Source organism: Panicum virgatum, chromosome 6N, assembly GCF_016808335.1.
Source record: "Panicum virgatum strain AP13 chromosome 6N, P.virgatum_v5, whole genome shotgun sequence".
Taxonomy (NCBI): Eukaryota; Viridiplantae; Streptophyta; class Magnoliopsida; order Poales; family Poaceae; genus Panicum; species Panicum virgatum.
The window spans coordinates 22542731-22562892 of record NC_053150.1 but is presented as its reverse complement, the minus strand read 5'-3'; the positions used below and the strand labels follow the sequence as shown (position 1 = coordinate 22562892).

The 20162-nt window shown below is 51.1% G+C and overlaps 1 protein-coding gene and 1 long non-coding RNA gene across 6 annotated transcripts in view; one reads left to right on the top strand and one right to left on the bottom strand.

The window, feature by feature from the left end:
• LOC120679262 (DNA damage-binding protein cmr1-like) overlaps positions 1-13637 on the bottom strand; it is a 29318-nt gene extending 15681 nt beyond the window's left edge. For all 5 annotated transcript variants that reach the window (XM_039960809.1, XM_039960811.1, XM_039960806.1 and 2 more), the window contains exons 1-3: positions 12910-13637; positions 12046-12452; positions 11723-11809 (exon numbers count right to left, since the gene is read on the bottom strand). In XM_039960809.1, the coding sequence (XP_039816743.1) occupies positions 11723-11809; positions 12046-12452; positions 12910-13584 (1169 nt within the window). In that variant the 5' untranslated portion in view covers positions 13585-13637. The remainder of the gene's footprint in view (positions 1-11722; positions 11810-12045; positions 12453-12909) is intronic.
• A 1325-nt stretch (positions 13638-14962) lies between these two features.
• Positions 14963-15808, top strand: LOC120680018. The gene is made up of 2 exons (XR_005677431.1): positions 14963-15412; positions 15510-15808. It is a non-coding gene; the product is annotated as an uncharacterized LOC120680018 (long non-coding RNA).
• The last annotated feature ends 4354 nt before the right edge of the window (positions 15809-20162 follow it).

Below are 20162 nucleotides of genomic sequence, written 5' to 3'. Positions count from 1 at the left end.
CATGGGTTGAGCTCACTCATAGAAGAAATAGCCCGAAGATGATATTTTTGACGAAGAGCCTGTAGAAAAGATATGTGATATTCTTGCAAACGAAGAATTATTATAAGCATATAATTAAGGCCTTTCAACTAAACTTCAACGAAGGAGTGTGTATCAGGAGTGATAATTCAACTGAATCGGGATAATAAAGATGATAATTTATTTTGCAAAGAGATAAACGACCCTTCGGCGCTTTGAGCGAAGGGTAACCAGCTGATTTATAAACAGTGCTAGGGGCCATAACTTGGCGTTTAAACATTTTTTGATGGTGAAGGACATGCACCCTTTTGGACTGTTCTTTAGAACTGACTGAAACTTCGTACAACAAGGAAATTGTGTAGCTGGGGTGGCTTGATGCCATACCTACGAAGCTTGGGGCCAGGGTTCGAGCTTTGGTTCAGCGCCTGCACGGCTGCACCTGTGTTTTTGCTAAAAGCGGAGCTGATGTCCGAGGAGAGCGTACCTGTTGTCCTTCAAATGGGCCGAAGAAGGTGGCCACGACAAGGGCTGGGCCGAAGAGGTTGGCCCGCCGAAAGCCGAGTGTCGGCACCCTGCAACAGGGATACCCACTCTTACTGCAGCAAAGCAGGACCCGCGTAGTTATCCGTAGCTGCGCGGGAGAGACGGAGTAGCCAGGCCCCACAGGCCAGGCTTTTCCCTCACCAGGCCAACGGCCCCGGACCGTTCCCCGCCTGAGGATGGGTCCGGTGGCGCCACGTGTCTCCATGGAAGGGAAGCTCCAAGCTGACCGCCGAAGCCTCGGACCCCCAGAGGGGTCCGGGACCTCCTACGCCCGTCCGGACTCCCCTCACCGTGTAGGGGTCCGAAGCCGCCACGTGTCCCGGAGGCGTGGGATCGTGCGCGAGCCTTCCGGAGGAAGACTCGCCCACCTACCGCATTTAATGCGATAGACAAGGCGTGCTCTGCCGCCGTGGTACACAAGACAGCCTTTTGTCAGGCCCCGCTGCGCGCCGCGTATTACCAAGGAGCACAGTGCAGCCGCCTGAGCCGCGCCCGCGCAGAGCCCGCCTGTAGCATTAAACGGATACGACAGCACGGCACTTTTCCATCATGCCGCCTACGCCGCAAGCTACACCGCCCGCTTAAGCAATGTGACGGGCGGTGTCACTAGCTGCGACGGGCCTGACCTGACAAGACGACGCTAGGACATGATGGACGAAGGGCTCCGGGAGCAGGCGAGGGAATCCAAGAGAAAGATCTCCTTTGCCTGCGACGCCATAATGCATGAACAGTGCGTTAGGTTATACTACATCGTTGGACCCACCTGTCGGGGATCCAACGACTGTGTACGCGCCCCCTTGAGATATAAAAGGGAGGCGCTCGCTGTGCACAGGGACATCCATACAGACTCAAGCTCTCGCACCTCCTCACGCTTGTGGGAAGGCAATACAGCACACAGTGGATGTAGGGTATTACGCTCCGGCGGCCCGAACCACTCTAAATCCTGCTGTGTTTCTTGTGTTCTGGAGGGAGATCGATCTAAGACTAGCTACCCCCTGAGTACACACCCTCTGGGCTAGGGCGGGTGCCTTCCGCCACCCGGCCGTGGTTTGCAGCACCACGACACCGAGGAAGTTGGTCTTCGCATGGCCGAAGGTGGCCGCGCCACGGGCCAGCTCCTTCGGGCTGGGCCGAAGAGGTGGCTTCGGCGGCCGAAGCCTGTTGCCCTTCGGGCTGGGACGACGAGGTGGCCTCGGCACCTTCAGGCCATTGCTGGTGGCGCCTGCCCGCCTGCTCACGCGGTGTGGCCCGACGCTAGGCACATGCCTCTTCGGCCTGTGGCGCACCGCGCTGGGCCAAAGGCGCCACCTTGGGCCGAAGCCACTGTCTCCGTTCTGAACTCGGTGGCGCGGTGCTGAGCCGAAGGCTCCGCTCTGGGCTGAAGCAGCATGTATTTATTCTGTTTCGGAGCTGAAGTTGTAAACAAATAAAACCGACGAATCGATATAGAGAGAAAATGAGTTGGTTAGGCCCACGGCAAAAATCCCACCGAAGCAACTTTTCCTGTGCCGAAGGTATTAAATTATCAAAGGCAAAAGCCACTCCTCGCTACTCGGCAAAAATCAACTCGCACCTTGACTTTGCAGCTCTTCTCGCATATGCAAAGAAGTATAATTATGGTGACAACCTAGTGCTTTTAAAAGGTAGGGTGAAGCCACGTGCACCAATAAAGCGAAGTAGTTGAGTTGGTTGGCGAAGCTACCTCTGGAACTTCCAGTACCAGGTTCGATTCCAACAGCCTTTAGCATTTTTGCAGAATTGGTGTACCTGGACCGGGCGTGTGGTGCCGGAGCTGGGGTCCGGTTGGGCGCCGTGGCTGAGAGGCCGAGCGGGTGGGCTCTTCGCCTGGGCCCGAAGCCGATGTTGCGGGTCGAGAGGTGACACCTGACCACACGTCGAAGCAGGCTGTGTCGAAGCAGGCCGGCCGAAGTGATGCCCCAAGGTGATACTGGGCCGCGGGCCGAGGTGTGGGCCGAAGGCGTGAGCGGGCCTCTCGCCGAAGCTGGTCGAAGGCCGAGCATGTGGCACCTTCGCCAGGTTCCGAAGCCTGGCTTGTGTCGCCCGGGGCCGAAGTTGAGGCTTCTGGTGCACCGAAGCCCCATACGCTAGGTCAGGCCGAAGGCGTGCTAGCTTGGTGTGGTAATCATGCTAAAGTAGTCGCGGGCTGACGAAGTTGCCAGGCCGAGCTGCAGCTGCAGTTGAAGCGAGAGTAATAATATCCGCACAAGTAATAAAATGCGAAGACAAAGTGTTGTTCATTTTATGGCGAAAGCATGTGCGTCGTCAGGCATCCGAAAGCCCTCGTTCAAGTTCGACGAAGAGGAAGCAAGCTGTTCCACCGAAGCTCGTGCACCGAAGCCAAATCGAAGGCTTGCTGCCGAATCCGAAGCTTCCTGTCGTGTGCGGGCGCGGCAGGCCAAAGAGTTGCCGCGTCGTGGGCCAAAGAAGAGGCTCTTCGCTCCGTGAGCTGAAGGGGTGCGTGTTCTGCGCTCTTTAGCTTGGTCGAAGAGGATGCCACCGATCCGAAGAGGATGCCCGAGCGGAGGCGCGTTCTGCACATGGCCGAAGGAGGCTCTCTCCGCCTCGTGGTCTGAAGAGGATGTCGGGGCGCGAAGTTGTGACGCCGTTCGCCTCTTTTCACACCGAAGCTGTGCCGAAGCTACGGGCTACGGCCTTGCTGGGTCGAGCCGTCGAAGGTTGTCATGCCACGGTCTTCTTCGCGCGTGGGCCGAAGGCCAAGTTGCCGAAGCTAGTGCAGCCGCCGAAGACCACGTGTCGTGGGCAAAATTTGGCGAAGCGGCGCTCCTGTTGGCCGAAGGCTTGCCGTCAGTTCAGCACGAAGTATGTGGTGTTCGCGGGTTTTGACTTCGTGCCAAACACACGGTGGGCGCCAAACTGTTGGGGATGTGCGTCCGCCAAGCAGCAGAGAGAGTACCGAAGACATCCGAATGGAACCAATGAGTGAAGTGCTCGAGAGAGCCCCCCCTTTGACCCCTTGGGTCAGCCGTATATATAGAAGGGAGGAGGCGGCAATTTTTTCCCGGCCCCTTGACGAATACAATATTTACAAACAGGCTCTTGGGCCATCACATGAGGCCCATTTACAACATCGATTGGGCCATTCCCCCAACAAATATGTGTATTTGAACGATGGGACTTGTAGACATCTTTTTCTTTTTTATATTTGCCTCTTGGCTTAAAGCTCTTACCTGAAACTGATTTAAAGAGTAAAAACTTGAACCATCAAGCTTCTCTCTATAGTTAGAACGCAAACCCGCAAGAGCTAAATCGGCCACGTCTTTTTCAGAAAGAGTCAAATTGAAGCATCGGTTTTTAATATCTTTAAATCTCTTAAAGTACTCATGGATAGACTCATCTCTACCATGTCTAACCAATGTCAAATCTATTAGCTTAGTTGTATTATCCCCGCTATAAAAATGATCATGAAACTTTTGCTCTAATTCGTCCCACGAATGAATTTAATTAGGGGCTAACGACAAAAACCAAGAGAAAACCGTTACAGTCAAAGACAAAGAAAACAGACGAACGCGCAAAGACTTGCTAGAACTGGGCTTCCCCAAGTTGAGTGATATATTGGCTGATATGCTCCCAAGTGGATCGGTTATCATCACCGCTAAATTTAACAAAATCGGGAACACGCCAACCAACGGGGTAAGGAATCAAATCGAAAGCATCAACATACGACCTTTGGTAAAGCCGACTTCTACCCACGTCTAAACCAAGTTTAGACTTGAACATGCTGGCCAGATTCTCTCTCATCCTAAGAAGATCGGCCTCATAGTTGCCAGTAGATGTTTGGCCTAAACGATGTGTCACCGGATCAGTAGTGGACATCGTTTGTGTGGCATATTGCGGATTTTACTTGAGCCAATCATCCCAAACATCTTTGGGCAACGGTGGAGCAAACAGGGGTTCACCATATGACTTGGTAGTATACAGCGGCACAAACTCCGCCAATTCCTCTTCTAGGCTAGGGGCAGCCGAAGTAGGAAGAGGCGCGAGTTGTGGCTGTGACGCGGAACCGAGCACCATGGCACCGGTCTGAGTGACCGGTCTGACCGGTCCAGCCGCCGAGGCACCGGTCTGACCGGTCGGCTGGACCGATCTGATCGGTTCGGCCCTGGACGGCCGAACTGTACCCGGCTATGGCGTCTGTCCCAGGAAGAAATTCGGTGGCATACCATACTGATAATTCTCTGAAGGTGCGGCCGAAAAACTAGGATCAGGGGTTTGACTAGGATAATCGTTAGTAGGTTTCTTACCCCTATTTTGTAGATTCAAGTCGATAAGTAAATCTTGTGTGAGTTTCTGCGACTGTTCGAATCTACCCAAAAAGACTTCCGCAAACCGCTTAATGGAATTGAATGAAAAGCTTACATCGCTTGTAGTAGAAGCAGATGAAGCAGCAGCTGTAGCCGTAGTAGATGGGGTGAACGTAGGCATGACAAACTTCACCTTCTCGAGGACGTCTTGCCGAGTCTTCCCATAATATGCAAGCAATCTCTTCGTGGCCTCCTGCTCCTTGAGCTGGGCCTCGAATAGATTGCGGCTCTCAGGTATGTCCTCATACTTGACTTCGAGAGGAGTGGAATCTATCTTGGAGGGGTTAACCTTGTCACCGGTCATTGTAACTGATGGATGCACATCTGTCCTCAGCGGAGTCGCCAAAAAGTATGTTGACGCTAAATTGGTCAACACACAAGCGCTAGAATGCACAAGATCGCAACGATCGCAACCTGACGAAGAACCCTGGCGACCGGTCAGACCAGTCAAGCGTAGAGCAGTTTCGCGAAGACCTAAAGCCACGAGCTCGGGAGGGACCCCGTCGGAGCTCGCAGATCTAGGGTTGTCTTGAGATCGGCAGGCCACTCAAGTGTAACGAACATGGCCCCATTTAGGCCATTTCGAGTGATTTTGGTGATCGATTGACAACATAATCATGGGACTAACAAAGTTTATCGAGTGAATCATATTAGGTCCCAAGGATGAATACAAAGCCCTAGCAAAACAAGGATCAAAGAAAGAATTCAAATAAATGCTGAATTGGTTGAGTTTCACATGAAATAGTAGCACCGGTTAAACTGATGCATTGAATCAGTGCCCAAAACTTGATCTAATGATATGGACTTCTGAACATTCTTGTAGACAATTTCATAAGATTTCCATAGAGTCCAAGATCATCAAAATCGGAGTTCGGAGCAAAAAGTTATGATCAAAACATGATGAACCTGATTTCTGTGTGCGACCGGATGATCCGACCCAAATATACTCTAATAATTCCGACGCCCAAAACTTGATCAAATGAGATGGACTCCTAGATATTCTTGTAGAGAATTTCATAAGCTTTCCAAAGAGTATAAGATCATCGAAAACGGAATTCGGAGCTGAGAGTAATGATCAAAATACGAAGCACCATGAAGCTGATTTCTGTGTGCGACCGGATGATCCGACGGTATTCGGATATTCCGATGCCCAAAACTTGATCAAATGAGACGGACTCCTGGATATTCTTGTAGAGAATTTCATAAGCTTTCCAAAGAGTACAAGATCATCAAAAACGGAGTTCGGAGCTGAGAGTAATGATCAAACTACGAAGCACCATGGAGCTGATTTTGTGTGAGGTCGGATAATCCGACCCGTGTATAAAAAGCGTCGGACTAATGCACCAGAGTATTGTTCAGAGAGCATGTTTTTTACTCCAGAAAGTTTCTTTAGCATAGGATAATTCGACACTACCTTCGGATCATCCGACCTTACCTTATTTGAGCTGCAGTGCTTGTCAGAAAGGTGTAACGGATAATTCTGGCTATTAGTGACCGGATCATCCGAGTCCTTCGGTGTGTTTATCCGACCCTTACGCAGAAATAGCCCCAACGGCTACAAATGGCTAACTCAAATTTGTGGGCTATATATATAACTTCCCCCGGCCATTTTGGAGTTGCCGGTGACCAGAGACACCTCATACACATTGAAAAACAACTCCAAGCCATCCAAAGAGCAAATTGATCACATTCTTAGGTTTAGCACATGCTTAGTGAGTGTTAGTGCTAGATTAGCTCTTGAGTGAGTGAGTGAGCAAGGTTGTGTGCCTTGTGCCTTAGTTCTAGGAGAGAACCACAACATGTACTCGGTGAGCCGGCCATCCTTAGAGTCTTGGTGACTCGCCGGCACGTCTTCGACTCTCCGGCTTGGTGTGGAGTGCCGACGACAAGCTTTGTACGGGGGATGTGGAGACCCCCTTCCTTGGTGGAGAAGTTCCTTAGTGGAACCCGGGGCCAAGGTGACCGTGATTGTGTTCACGGAAGAGACTTGGTGGCCGAGAAGCAATACTCTTTTTGAGTGCTTCAACAACGTGGATGTAAGTGTGCCTTTGTGGCTAACCGAACCACAGGATAAATCCTCGTGTTACAAAAGTTTGCTTTCTCTCATCTCTCTTTTAGCTTCCGCATTTACTTATTGCAATCTTTGTGTGCCTTTACTTTCTAGAGTAGAATCTTGATAGGATTGGCTATAGATTGCATAACTCTTTTGGGATGAGGGTTTTCACACTAGAAGAACACTAGTTGCACATCTAGATAGTATGCTTTAGTTTAATTTATGTGCAAATAGTTGGAGCTTGAGGTTAAAGTTTTTAGTTTGCCTAATTCACCCCCTCCCCCTTTTAGGCTACGAGCACCCGATTCCTTTCGTCAAGACGCCCTTAGAAAAGCTAGGATTTGAGAAAAGCAGGAAAATAGTAAATTGATTGATTCGATTGGGTAGAAGGACCTCAATCGGCCGTGGCCTTTATATTTATAGGCCGGGAAGGACGTACCCCTTCCAAATCGGGTTACAAACGGACTCTACAAACCAAATCTAACCTGATTCGGATTACACAGGACCAGACCGGTCTGACCGGTCGGTCCTCGGTAGTTGCCAATTTTGGCCGCCAACAGTTGGTAACAGGATCAAAACACCGGTACCCCTTATGGTGTTATGAATATCCGAGGAAGATACAGGATACGGAACGAGGAGCTAGCTGATGAGGTGTTGTGGCTGACAGGTTAGGATAGCTACGGCAACCAAAAACGCGTAAGTGCTAATATGATGGAGGCTTGCCGAGAAGACATAAGTGGAATAGAGAGCTAGAGCGTCTTGGTGGGTAGGCGGTTGAGGAGGTAGGTGGCGGCATGAAGGCCCTCGACCCGGTAGGATGGTGGCAAACCGGCCTGGAGAAGAAGGCAACGAATGATCCGCTCAGCCTTACAATTCTGGGACGAGGTATACAGGCAGGACATGAGGAGGTGCATGCCACGGGTGAGGAAGAACGTGCGGGCACTAAAGTTGTCAAACTCGCGGTCGTTATCGCACTGGACTCCCTTGACGGTGGCGCCAAACTGAGTAGACACGTAGGCAAAGAAATTAGTCAATGTAGGATAAGTGTCAGACTTAAGGCGTAGAGGAAACGTCCACAGATAATGAGAACAATCATTGTCGGTACCTCAGAACTGGGATACCCCCTCTTGCCGTGTCAAGACTCGGGTAGTTATCAGTAACTACGCCCTAAAGAGCTGAGCAGCTGGACCCCTGGGCTCCGGCTCCATTTCACCAGACCAACGGCACCGAACCCGCTTCCCGTTCGGGGCAGGTCCGGTGTCGCCACGTGTCCCGAGGAAGGAAGCCCTCAGGGCAAAACGGCCGGGGGCCCCGGACCTCCCACGGGGTCCCGGACCCCCACATGCTATCCGGATCCCTCAGCGGGGAGGAAACAGGCACCCCACCCGGGGGGGGTCCGGAGCCGCCACGTGTCCGCAGGAGGCGGCACGCGCGCGCGGCCGCGACGCTTCCCCGAGAAGGCTCGCCCACCTACCACATTCAACGCGGTAAACGAAAGTGCGCTCTACTGTAGAGCCCGAGGTGACTTTTGCCAGGCTGTACTGTTGACCGCGCGTTACCAAGGCGCACAGTGCAGCCGCTGGTGTCACCCACGCCACACTCGTCTGTCTGCTACGCCAGGCAGACACGACAGCTCGGCAACGGAGTATCATAACGCCTACGCGGTAGACCCAACAGTCTACGCCGCAACCTACACTGTCTCAACAGGCGCCTCGCCGATGGGACAATTGAAGACTCCCTTCGGTCAGAGAGTCTACAGTGCAATGAAGCGTATCCGGGAAGAGATTCTCAACCACTATAGCACCATTAGTGTCTTTTTTATAGTAAAATATACATCCTTGTTGGGCCCACCTGTCGGGGTCCAACGCCTGTGTACGCGTCCTCCTTTGCTCTATAAAAGGGAGACGCCCGTTAGAAAAGGACTCAGGCCCAGGAGAAGCCCGGGCTGGGCAGAGGATAGACTCATTCATACCTAGTGCAATACACCACATAGTGGACGTAGGGTATTACGCTCCGGCGGCCCGAACCACTCTAAAATCCGTGTGTTCTTGCGTTCTTGCCCCGAAGCTAGATCGGCCTAATAGCTTATCACTTCCCCGAGTACTCCCCCTCGGGAGATAGGCGGGTGCATTCCACCACCCGGCTGTGGGTACCCCCGAAAGCCCGCGACAATCATCAAGAACTGCTAAGTAATATTTGTAACCAGTGATACTCGCAACAGGGGAGGTCCACATATCACAATGAATAAGATCAAAATTATGAGTAGCTCTAGATGTTGATACAGGGAAAGGTGAACATGACGACCAAGCTGACACAAATGACACACTGTGGAACTAATATCTTGAGTAGATGACGAGAAGTGGGGCGCAAGCTTAGCCAAAGCCTCATGACCAGGGTGACCGAGACGGCGATGCCAAAGCGACTGCGGGGTACCGACGACGAAGGATGTAGCTGGGGGGAACCTCATGGGATATAGCGGGCCAGAGCTATTGCACCTGATGATCTCGTTCCTGGACGAAAGATCCTTCAGAGAACAACCAGAGGGATCAAATTCAACAGAACAATTATTGTCAGTAGTAAACTGGCGTACAGAAATTATGTTCTTAATGAGCCCAGGCGAAACAAGAACATTGTGAAGCTGGATGGAACCTGGCAGGGCAGTATAACCAGTGGAAGTGACGGGAACAAGGGACCCGTTACCGACAATAATTGAGGAAGGAAAGGAAGACCGAGTGGTTGAGCGAGAGAGGATACCGGCGTCGGAAGCCATGTGAGAAGAAGCCTCGGAGTTGAAGTACCATTCGCCGCTGGAGGGCGGATTCACCGTCATAGTGCTAAAGGCAGAGGCGAGGGAGCGCTGATCCCAGGTGGGGGACCCCACCAGCGGGTTGTAGAACCCGGGCGCGGGAGAAGCCCACTGTGCAGTGCCGGCGGCCTGCTGGTAGGGCACCACAGGCACTTGCTAGTGCTGCTGCGCGTCCAGCGCATGGGGCTGCTGGTGTTGTGGCTGCTGCGGTGCTGACGGGTTGGGCGCCAGAGGTGGACGAGGGCCTGGCCACATCTGTATAGTCCCCATCCAGGGATTGTAGAAGGATGGCCAGCCCTGGGGAGCGCCAGAAGTCTTCTGGCCGGCGGCTGAAGAGGTACTGGAACCGCTGGTCTTGTTCTTCTGGCCGCTGCGCTTGCCGCGGCGCTGCTGCTGCTTGCCGCCGACTCCAGATGTCGCCGTAGAGGGAGCCGAGGGAACAGGGGCGGGAGCAGCCGCGGCAGCCGCCACTAGGGCAGTAGCGGGGGCGGCGGAGCGATGCTTGAGGGAGAGCTCCTCCATGAGCAGCTCGACCTTGGCGTCAACGTAGGTGGGGAAGGGCCGACCACGCTTGAGAATGTTGAGGACGAGAGTGCGATCCGTGATGTTCTCACCAAGATCATAGAGCTTCTCGGCCTTCTTGAACTGGGAGCAGTAATCATTGATGGTGAGGTCGCCTTGACTGAAGTCGCGGAAGTCAGCATCGAGGTAGAGTGCGCGATGCTCCTTGTTCCCGAGGAACTGGTCCTGGACGGCGAGCCAGGCGGCGCGCGCGGTGCAGCCGCAATCTAGGGCATCAGCAATGTCGGTGGAGACGGTGCCATGGATCCATGACAACATCACGCAGTCCATGCGGATCCAGTCAGGGATGGCAGGGGCAGGAACATCATACAGGATGTGATCCTGCAAAGAGAACTTGCCGAGGGTGAGGAGGAAGGACTCGCGCTAGCGCGAGTAGTTGTCCGCCGAGAAGTCGAGGAAGATGGGAACGAGGCCGCGAATGTTCTATATGCCGACGGCTTGGACGTGCAAATTCATGATGGCCGCAGCCTCGTGGAGGAGGGCGTCCTGGAGATCCTGACTGCCGGCATAGGGCTTGGAGGCGTGGCTGGCGTCATCTCCAGAGGGGTCGTCGCCGCGAGACGACTCCTCAGCGGCGGCGCGCTCCTTTGCTGCGCGGTCAAGGGCGGCGCGTGCGCGATCAGCGTCGCGTACTGCAGCGGCGGCCTCCTCCTCAGCCTTCGTGGCGCGCTCGAGGGCAGCGGCATGCTCAGCCTTCAGGCGCTCGGCCTCCGCGGCGTGCTCTGCAGCAGTGCGTTTGGAGGCGTCGGCATCGGTCTCGCTGGGAGAGGCGGCGACGGGGGTCGCGCCGGGAAGCTCGGTGATACCGGCCATGGCGAGCTGAAGGTCTGCCGTAGAGGGAAGGAGGGGTGCAGCCAGGGCGGCGCACGCCTAGGGTTGCGGAAGGTGAGGCGGGATGGATACCGGGACTCATGATACCATGAAGGAAAGTATTGGTATGGGAAATTGTAGATTGTATTCCAATGAACAGAAGGTTACATTATATAGGCAAGGATCAGCTAGGGTTTAAAGGGAAACATCCAATCTAGGAGATCCTTGCCTATTACAACACAATCAACACAAAACCCTATGGCACCAGGGGTGCCGACGCACGCTGGACCAGGGCGCATAGCCCTGAGCGGCGCAGCCCATTAGGCCCAAACAGCCAATACTAATGACCCACTAATGACTCATATCAACACACTCTAACACAAATTAATGAAATTATAGATCATTTTGGCTTTTTTTTAGACACATGACATTTGCTATGCATCTAGATATATGCCATATCCAGATACATAGGAAGTACTGTTTATCTAGAAAAGCCAAAAAAGAATTATAATTTGGAACGAATGGAGTATTTCCAGATAAAGAAACAAGTAAACTGCGATGTCATACCTGAATGTTGTTGAAGGACAAGAATGCTGTTGAAAGCATGAATTGTTGAAGTTGCGGACACTTAAAATTCCAACAGTATTAAAATGACTGCACAGATGAGAGTTTGTTAGATATCTGTATGTAGTTATGCTAGGACAATGGGTAAACCACGATTCTATCAAAGGAAGCACACAAAAAATGAATCATATGCCACATGACCATTTGAATGACATTCTAGCAGTAATGTGGTGGACAAATACGTCCAGCCGGAGATAATTGAATCACAAATCACATCCCACAGATGCATTATATGGAGATTGAATGAACTTTATGAAAAGTAAAACCTTGTTGTCGCAAGAAAGCTCCCGCTTGGTGAGAAATAAGCTGAACGCACACTATGTTCATGTTTGACAACCTTCAAGCTCTCTGGTTTCAGCACTTTCATGTTTCTTAAATCCCATAAACAAGCCGTACTGTCCAATGAACTAGTTGCAAGTATATTTGGGTTCTCTGGATTAAAGTCTATGGAGCCAATGCAATCATGATGCATTAGCCACTTGCTTGAGACTTTACCCACTCTCTCATCGAAAGCCTTAAGCTGCCCATTCCCTTCACCAAAATACAAACAAGTGGCATTATCTGGTGCTTGGCAAAGGGAGAATGCAGGATAGTCGCACAGATATATTGCATTGAAAATCTCCTTCTCCACGTCCATGAGACAAACGTCACCATCATGGGTACAGCTGTATATCTGGAAGACAAAATAGTCAATATGAAGGCACAGTGGCAAACAATGCTGAATAACATGAGAACCAAAAGAAAAGAAACTAATCTTTACTGCTAAAGAAGAGCATCCCAATATACACATGAAAAGTGGGTCAGCAGTCCTCCCAATTCAACTCATTAAATATATGACTACATAAAGTAGCATATGGATTTCAAATGTACTTCAAAATTACCAGGAAAATTACTGATTATAATATTGCGACATCACTTTCAGACATTAAAATCACATAAGCACAACATGCTTTCATCTTCACTATTTCGTTGTATCAGGATTACTTAAGACAAACAACACAAAAGAACACACAGTTAGCACTGCGCCACTACATTTCAGGTAATAGCGTGGTCATGCTACAAACATGGACAGAGCAAGCGCCGCTACACATAACCAACCATGCTAGTGGAATGGAGGAAGTCGGCATCACCTTCCTTGGAGCAGAGGGGTGAGCCGTAATCCCCGCAACGGATCCTGTGTGCGGGTGGTACATGAACACGCCGTCGGAAGCACCGCGGGTACCGTATGGTTGGCACAGTCGAGGCTCCAGCGCGGGGCCATCCGCGTCCCAGAACACGAGATGCCCCTGCATTGTCCCTGCGGCGACCACCGTGCGGTCCGCCAGCGGCAGCACCCGCGCCACTGCAATCACGGTCGTCGCCAGCTTCCTCACATTCCCCGGTCTCAGCACCAGCTCCTCGCCGGGGTCGAACCCCTCGCTCGCCGCGCGAAACCCACCCTCGGGCGGCCAGGACGCGGCGAGGATGGAGGAGGTGAGCGGCGCCGAGGCGTCAGTCACGGCCTTGGCGACGAACACGTCGGCGATGGGGAAGTGGGAGGGCCGGGGCTTGAGGCGTGCGGAAGGGAGCGCAGCGGCGGAGGACGGCAGCAGCGGCTGGAGGCGCGTGCGGCCGGAGCGGCGTGGGGGGCCGGCGGGGGCGGGCGGGGTCGGCCGGGGCTGCTTCTTGGGGCGGGCGGGGGTGGCGAAGAGGGCGGAGACGTCGGCAGCGTCGCGGCGGAGCTGGGCGAGGATGGCCTTGTTGCGGACGATATTCTCCTGCCGCCGGCGCTCGTACTCCGTCGTGGCGGCGGGGGTTTCCGCCATTTCGGGTGGGGAAGGGGAAAGCAGACAACTGGGTTTGAAAGGGAGGCCAAATGGCCGTGGGTGGTTTCGACCAAATCCAATCCATCAAGCTAGCGTTAGCAAACATTGCAGCGATCGATCCGGATGCTGGTTTAGATGCATTTTGCATTTTTAGATTTTTGAAAGGAAATTTTTAACATTTGAAATATTAAATGTAGATTAATCACAAAACTAATTACCGATCTCGTCTGTAAACTACGAGACGAATCTAATGAGTCTAATTAATCCATCATTAAAACATGTTTATTGTAGTATTACTGTAGTAATTTAGTGTCTAATCACGTCCTAATTAGGCTCATTATATTCGTCTTATGATTTACAGTCCATTTGTGTAATGCGATTTATTTTTCGACTATATTTAATACACCATGCAAGCAATTTATAAAAATTTTGTATTTTGACTTTATGAATTTAAATAGGGCCGTACAACTGCTTTTCTATCCCTTCTGTCTTTTCTTTTCGGCATGAAGCATCTTCCCTCAAATCCAATTACAATCGGGTGTTGACAGATTTTTATAAGGAACAAGCTACGTAATCGCGATTCGTGTGCGTATAGGATATAAAGAAACCATATCGTTTCGTTCGAATCTATATGCTTATACCAATTGCATATTTAAGTGAGGGTCTCAACACAAACTTCTATGTATTTAATTTCAAACTCTATTATTAATAGAGTTAATTAATATCAGCACACACCAAAGTGATGTACCTCGGTATCAATTACTTTCTTTTTTTCATTCCTTTCTAATTTTTTCCTTTACATTTTGTGATACCTAGTATTCTCTTTTTTCTGTTTTCGATCTTTTTTACCTTCATTACGTTGTGTTTCCGAGATGTTCTTCTGATAAATATTTTGTACAAAGTATGCTTAAAAGTTATATTGAGAAGTTGTAATCTTTACACACGCATGCCGAACTTATGCATCAAAATTGTGTGAGAAAATTTTTCTGATAACATTTGCATGGAAGTTATGTTTAGAATTTTCCTTCAGCATGTAGGCTGAAAGAGTTACGAGTAAAAATTGTACAACTCGTGAAAGTTATGTTAAAAATTGGGGACCCTAAAAATTATTCTATAAAAGTTATCGGTAAAAATTATGCACATCACAGAAGATGTGCCGAGAAATTATCATCCAACAAATTATGCTAAAAAGTTTATTTTATAGTTATCTGAAATAAGCTATGCACGTACATGTCTGAAATCGAGCACCTGTATGAGCAAGTATAATGATGCCGAGTCAGCCGGCGAAACAGCATGCCACGTAAGAAAAAATCGACGTGGAGGGGAGAGAAAACGAGAGAGAGAAACAAGCTGGCCTTTCGTGAGTCGCTCGACCCAGGCGCCGGAACCGAGACTCAGTCTTCCGCTCTCCGCCTGCTGATGGTGATTTAACAGGCGAGTTCTTCCTCCTCCCGATCCCCTGCTCCTCCCTGCCTCCCTTGCTCCAATCTACACTGATCCTCCCACCAAAACAGTCTCCTGCGCGCCAAATCGATCTCCCTTCGATTTAATCCTCAAATCCCCAATCCGGTTCATCCCCAATCGCCTCTCCAAACCCTAGGTAACTGAACCACCGCCGGCCCTCTTCCCTGCGAGATGCCTTGGCCATCCAAGAGGACCTCCGCACCGGCGCCAATGGAGATCCCGTCGCTTGGGGCTCAGTCCGTTCCTTCCCCAGGGGTTCAGTCCGTTCCTTCCCCAACGGGTGCTTGGTTGCCTCTGGTGCTTGGTTCCCCAACGGCGAAACAACAATCCATGGCACCCACCACCCCTTCCATGTTTGCCTCTGGTGCTTGGTTCCCTTCATATCCACAGCAATCCATGGCACCCTCCTCCACTCCATACTGGATTCCTGTACTCATATTTTAGTTCTTCTTAACTTGCAGTGCTGCTCCTGACTGGATGGAAATGCGTTGGCTGCTCTGCTCTACCAAGGATCCAACCTTTATTGTGCCTTTGTCGTCGTTTAGTCGTCGTTTAGATCATTAATCAATGGCTTGTATGCCAGAAACCTTGTTTGGCTTCATGTTTTATTCATAAGACTTCTGTAATGCTTAAGTATTGGTGTCATGGTACCATATGCCATCAGGTTATGTGTGCAATGTTTGTTTCAACATAACCTGTTATTAAGAAGTTAACGAACTATGCTTTTGGTATGGCTAGTGTGAGACTGGATGATCTTATTTTGTTGCTTGATGAATGGCTACAAAGATGTATACCACAGCTGATCGTATGCATATGCAAGTATTAATACTCTATCATTATTACTACTCTCTTCTCAGCCAGTCTAATAGCCAACCTATTAGAGCAAGTATTATAGCACTACATCAGCAGTCGAATGGGAAAGACATGTCAGCAACGTTTGACGTGGGAGAGAAAGAATAGGAAAGAGGAGTGCAGCCGTCTCGTCAAGTGCTGACGAAAAGCGGGCGCAATGCCCAGCCGGCTTCCACGTCGGTCCGCTCCAAGGCTTCCACGTCGGTCCGCTCCAAGGCTTCCACGTTTGCTGCTGTCCTGCATAGAGCATTGAAAACTTATGGGGCCCGCGACCACCCCCGAGACCGCTCGCGTGCGCGCGAGGCGCCCGTGAGCCGGCGACTCTATTAATCTTGCTCTTATATGTGCGGGCTGTTTTATGGGCTTGGCACTTCCATTTAGCCGGCAACTGGTGAAACCATTAGCCCTGCTCTAACCCTCCAGGCAGGCCGGCCCGCACTGATTAGCAGAGCCGAGCCGGGAGGTCTGCTAGTTCACGAGCACCGATGTGCTCAAATGAAACCATGATGGCACAGGTGCATTTCCCTATCAGCGAAAGAAAACGCGAATGGTCCGTACGTGCGCGGGTGATTCGATGAAAAGAAAGAGTTAATGCTTGTTGGAAATCAACCGCTAGGTTCCATACCGACTCGCGCTCGTGAATTAGCAGACTTCGTTTCGAGTCTTCGAGGTCAGCACTCAGCAAATAGAAAGTTCCAAGTTTTTAGCAGATTTCATATAATCTAAATGATTTGAGCGAGTCGCATGTTTATCTCCGGAATTGAGAAAATGGAAGGTTTAAGCAAGTATCATGTCATTGAAAAAAAGAAGTTCCGCTTATGCCGAAACACATTTTAAAAAGAAGTTCAAGATAGGTTCCCAGACTTTCCCGTAGTTTCACCTAATCCCTAAACTTTCAAATCATTGATTTGGATCCCCAAACAGTGTAAAAGGGTACATCCCAGATGTGCCACACAGCGTTTAGTGCTGACATGGCATGCCACCATGGTGAAAATATACAAATGCAACCCCCCCCCCATTTTTTCATCTTTTACTTTTCAGTCCACTCCTCTCCTCCCCCCCCCCCCCCTCCCCCCTCTCTCTCGCTGCCTAGCTGACGTCGCCCCTGCACCTTCTACGAAGGCCTTGGCGGCGGCTCTGACTATTGCCGGCCAGTGCGGTTGTGCCGACCCCGTGTGAGCCAACGAACAACAGTGTTTGGGGAATGGAGGAGGTCGGCGGCAACTCATGCCATGGCCGGCTAGGGTGGCTGTGCCGGCTTGAACGCTGGCCTCGCAAGCAAGGAGCTGTCAGCCTGGGGAGGGACTCAGCCGCGGAGTACGGCGAGCCTCACTCGCGGGGTCGTTGACGCCTAGGCAGGCTGGCGGGCCTCCTCCGCTACCCAGGGCGGCCTGTGAGCCAACTGCGACAGGGAGGGAGAGGGGGTGGAGCACCATGGCAACAGCGGCTAGCGGACGCGCATCCACACGCTCGATCGTGGCTCATCGTGCATGGTGGTGTCGCTCGCAGCCAACAAGGCCTCAGGTGCACCCTTCATCATCAAGTCCTTGGCGGCTGCTAGGGCGGAGCAGCTGCCGTGAGAGGGGGCCATCCTCTCTACGCTCCACTCACCGCACGTCCTCCCCTGCTTCGGCTGTCGGTGGCCTCAGCGAGCTGCAAAAGAAAGTATCTCCACCTTCGCCGCCACTGCCGGTAGCCTCTACGTCCATCCACATCCACCTCCCACTGCTCCTTGAGCGAAGGACTGCTCGGCTCTACATGAGCCACGCATGTCGGGCAGCCTTGTCCATAGGGCCGCCGCCACCCAGCCGGCGAGCCTCGCCCGCGGGGCCGCGAATGCCTAAGCTAGCCGTCTCGCCCACATAGCCTCCACTACCCATGCCGGTCGGTGAGCCAACCGCATCAGGGAGGCACCGAGAGAGGACGAAAAAGGATTGCCGAGCGGCATATCCGGTTCTGCGAGGGAGAGACCAGGAGACCATGGAGAGATGGAGATGTAGAGGGGGAGATTGAGTGTGTGTGAGAGAGAGATGATGTGAAATGTGAGGGGTTTTCTTTGCATATTGGTGCCACAGTGGCATGCCGCATTAGTGTCGAAAGCTCGCGTAAGGCGTTTAGGACCTCAATTGGATCACTCAACACGGTTTTTTGGGACCTAAATGGATGATTATGGAGTTTAGGGGCCTAAGTTAAACTGTGGGATAAATTTAGGGACCTGGGGTGCAATTTACTCAAGTAAAATTAGAACAAGTTCGATTAGTTTGAGGAATTCCACATGCTGAAATAAGAAAACTTTGGAACTTTTTTATGATTCAAAAAGAACATAGGTGTCAGGATCAACTACCACGGCTACCCTTAAAGGAATGCCCCCATGGACACTTAATCTCACTCGATGCCCTGCTTAGGCCGGCCACGCGGATTGAGATCCGCTGCAGTTGGGGTGGCTGACTTTGAGCCACTGCATGTGGGGCCCACTAGCGCTGGGCCCGCTGGCAGTGACCCAATGTCAGCAGCCCCAACGTCAGCTGATCCGGTTCCCGGCCACGCATGCGGCACGGCCCACTCAGCAGAATAGCAATTCGGGAAACCCATTCAGCAGGTGACCGCCGGCCACGTGCCATATCCCTGACCCCTCGCCAGCTTAGCAGGGTTGGGAAGCCAGCACCAACCAAGCAGCCGAGTCTAATCCCCCAAACCCTCGGGGTGGCGTGCGAGGGAAGATTGGCCGCTAGAAACATTAAATGTACTAGAGCAATGTAACGCGCACCGTTGACGGTCCTTAAGTCACAAAATCAACGGTCAACTCCTACAACATTTCATAATATTTCATCACCAACTTTAGTTGTAGGGCTTATATCTAACCAAGTTCAACGAGTTTTCATGAATTGTGATCTGCAGGCACCCACGATTGAATTACGAAGAAAACACAAGTGAACACAAGAAAAAAAAACACACAAGATCCTAAACCCGTGTCTCACTTACAAGAAGGGCCCACAAATCAAACAAAACGGGTACGCCAAGGCACATGCACCAAAAGGATAAGATCAGGGCCCACCTGTCAGCAGGCCAGGGAATGTAGAGCTGGGGAGGAGCCAGTACAGGGTCCGCCGAACCTGGATTGCAACATGTCCAGGTGCACTTCGGGGAGGAGTAGCCCCTACTCCACCTCTTCTCCCGTGGATAAGGGTTCCTTGTAAAGGGGTGATGTGGAGTAGCCCCTACTCCTCCTCAAGGCTATAAAAGAGGGCCTCCTCCCCCCTTCCTCGCACACACCACCAAGACCTCTTCCTTCTTCTCTTGAAGATGTAGTGCTCCAGTCCAAAGGCGATGCCCTGCCTAGGCTAGTGCATAGAGTAGGAGGAGGGTGAGGAGTAGTTCGGAGAAGCGTCGGGCCTGTCGACTGTCTTCTCCAAGCTTGTACCTCTATAGATGTTGGCTTCCTCTGTATGTGTAAGTTAGTATTTGTGATTTCTATCTTGCATAGTTCTTTGTTATGAGTGAGATCAGTTCTATTACTTCAGGTTCATTGCTCTTTATTTATACAGAGTGTCATAGGTTGCTATGGGATATCAGACGTAGTCAGGCTACGATAGTAATCAGTAGCGTAGACGTGGCGTCTAGGCTAAAGGTTACCTTTGTTTGCCTTATATCCCACTGTTTTGTAGAGGTATGTCACAGGTGGTTATAGCCCTGTCGGTCCATTGTAATCCTCCACGTTTGGATATAGCGTAGAGCTGTTGGTCCGAGTCTCCTAACCATTTCACGGGTAAGCCGGTGCTCGAAGCAATTATTCTGCTCGATAGATCGACCTTTAACTCATCTTTAGTGCTACATCAGGAATCCTCTCTATCCTCGCCACTTATCCTGGTGTGTCCTTGGGCCAACTAAGTTAGGAGTTAGTGCACACACGTCCACTGTGGATACTATACTGTTGAATACTCATGGGTGAAAGCTACAACGGTATTCATGCGCTTGCGGATTTATTCGCAAATGTTAAAATACCCAACAAAGTTTCTGGTGTCGTTGCTGGGAAACGATTGTTGTATCTTTCTTTGAACCTAGTTGGTCCTGTATGTTTATCTTTTTCTTTACAAAAAAAATTTGCCCATTGTTCTTTTTGTTACGTCTACCTTGACCCCGCTACCATGTTCAACCTCGTATCTTTTTGCCTTTCTTTATCTCTACCTTCACCCCCGCTACCCATGAAAGATTATCCTTGTACACACCTTTCAACCCATCGGGTGAGTCTTAAGAGCTATCCT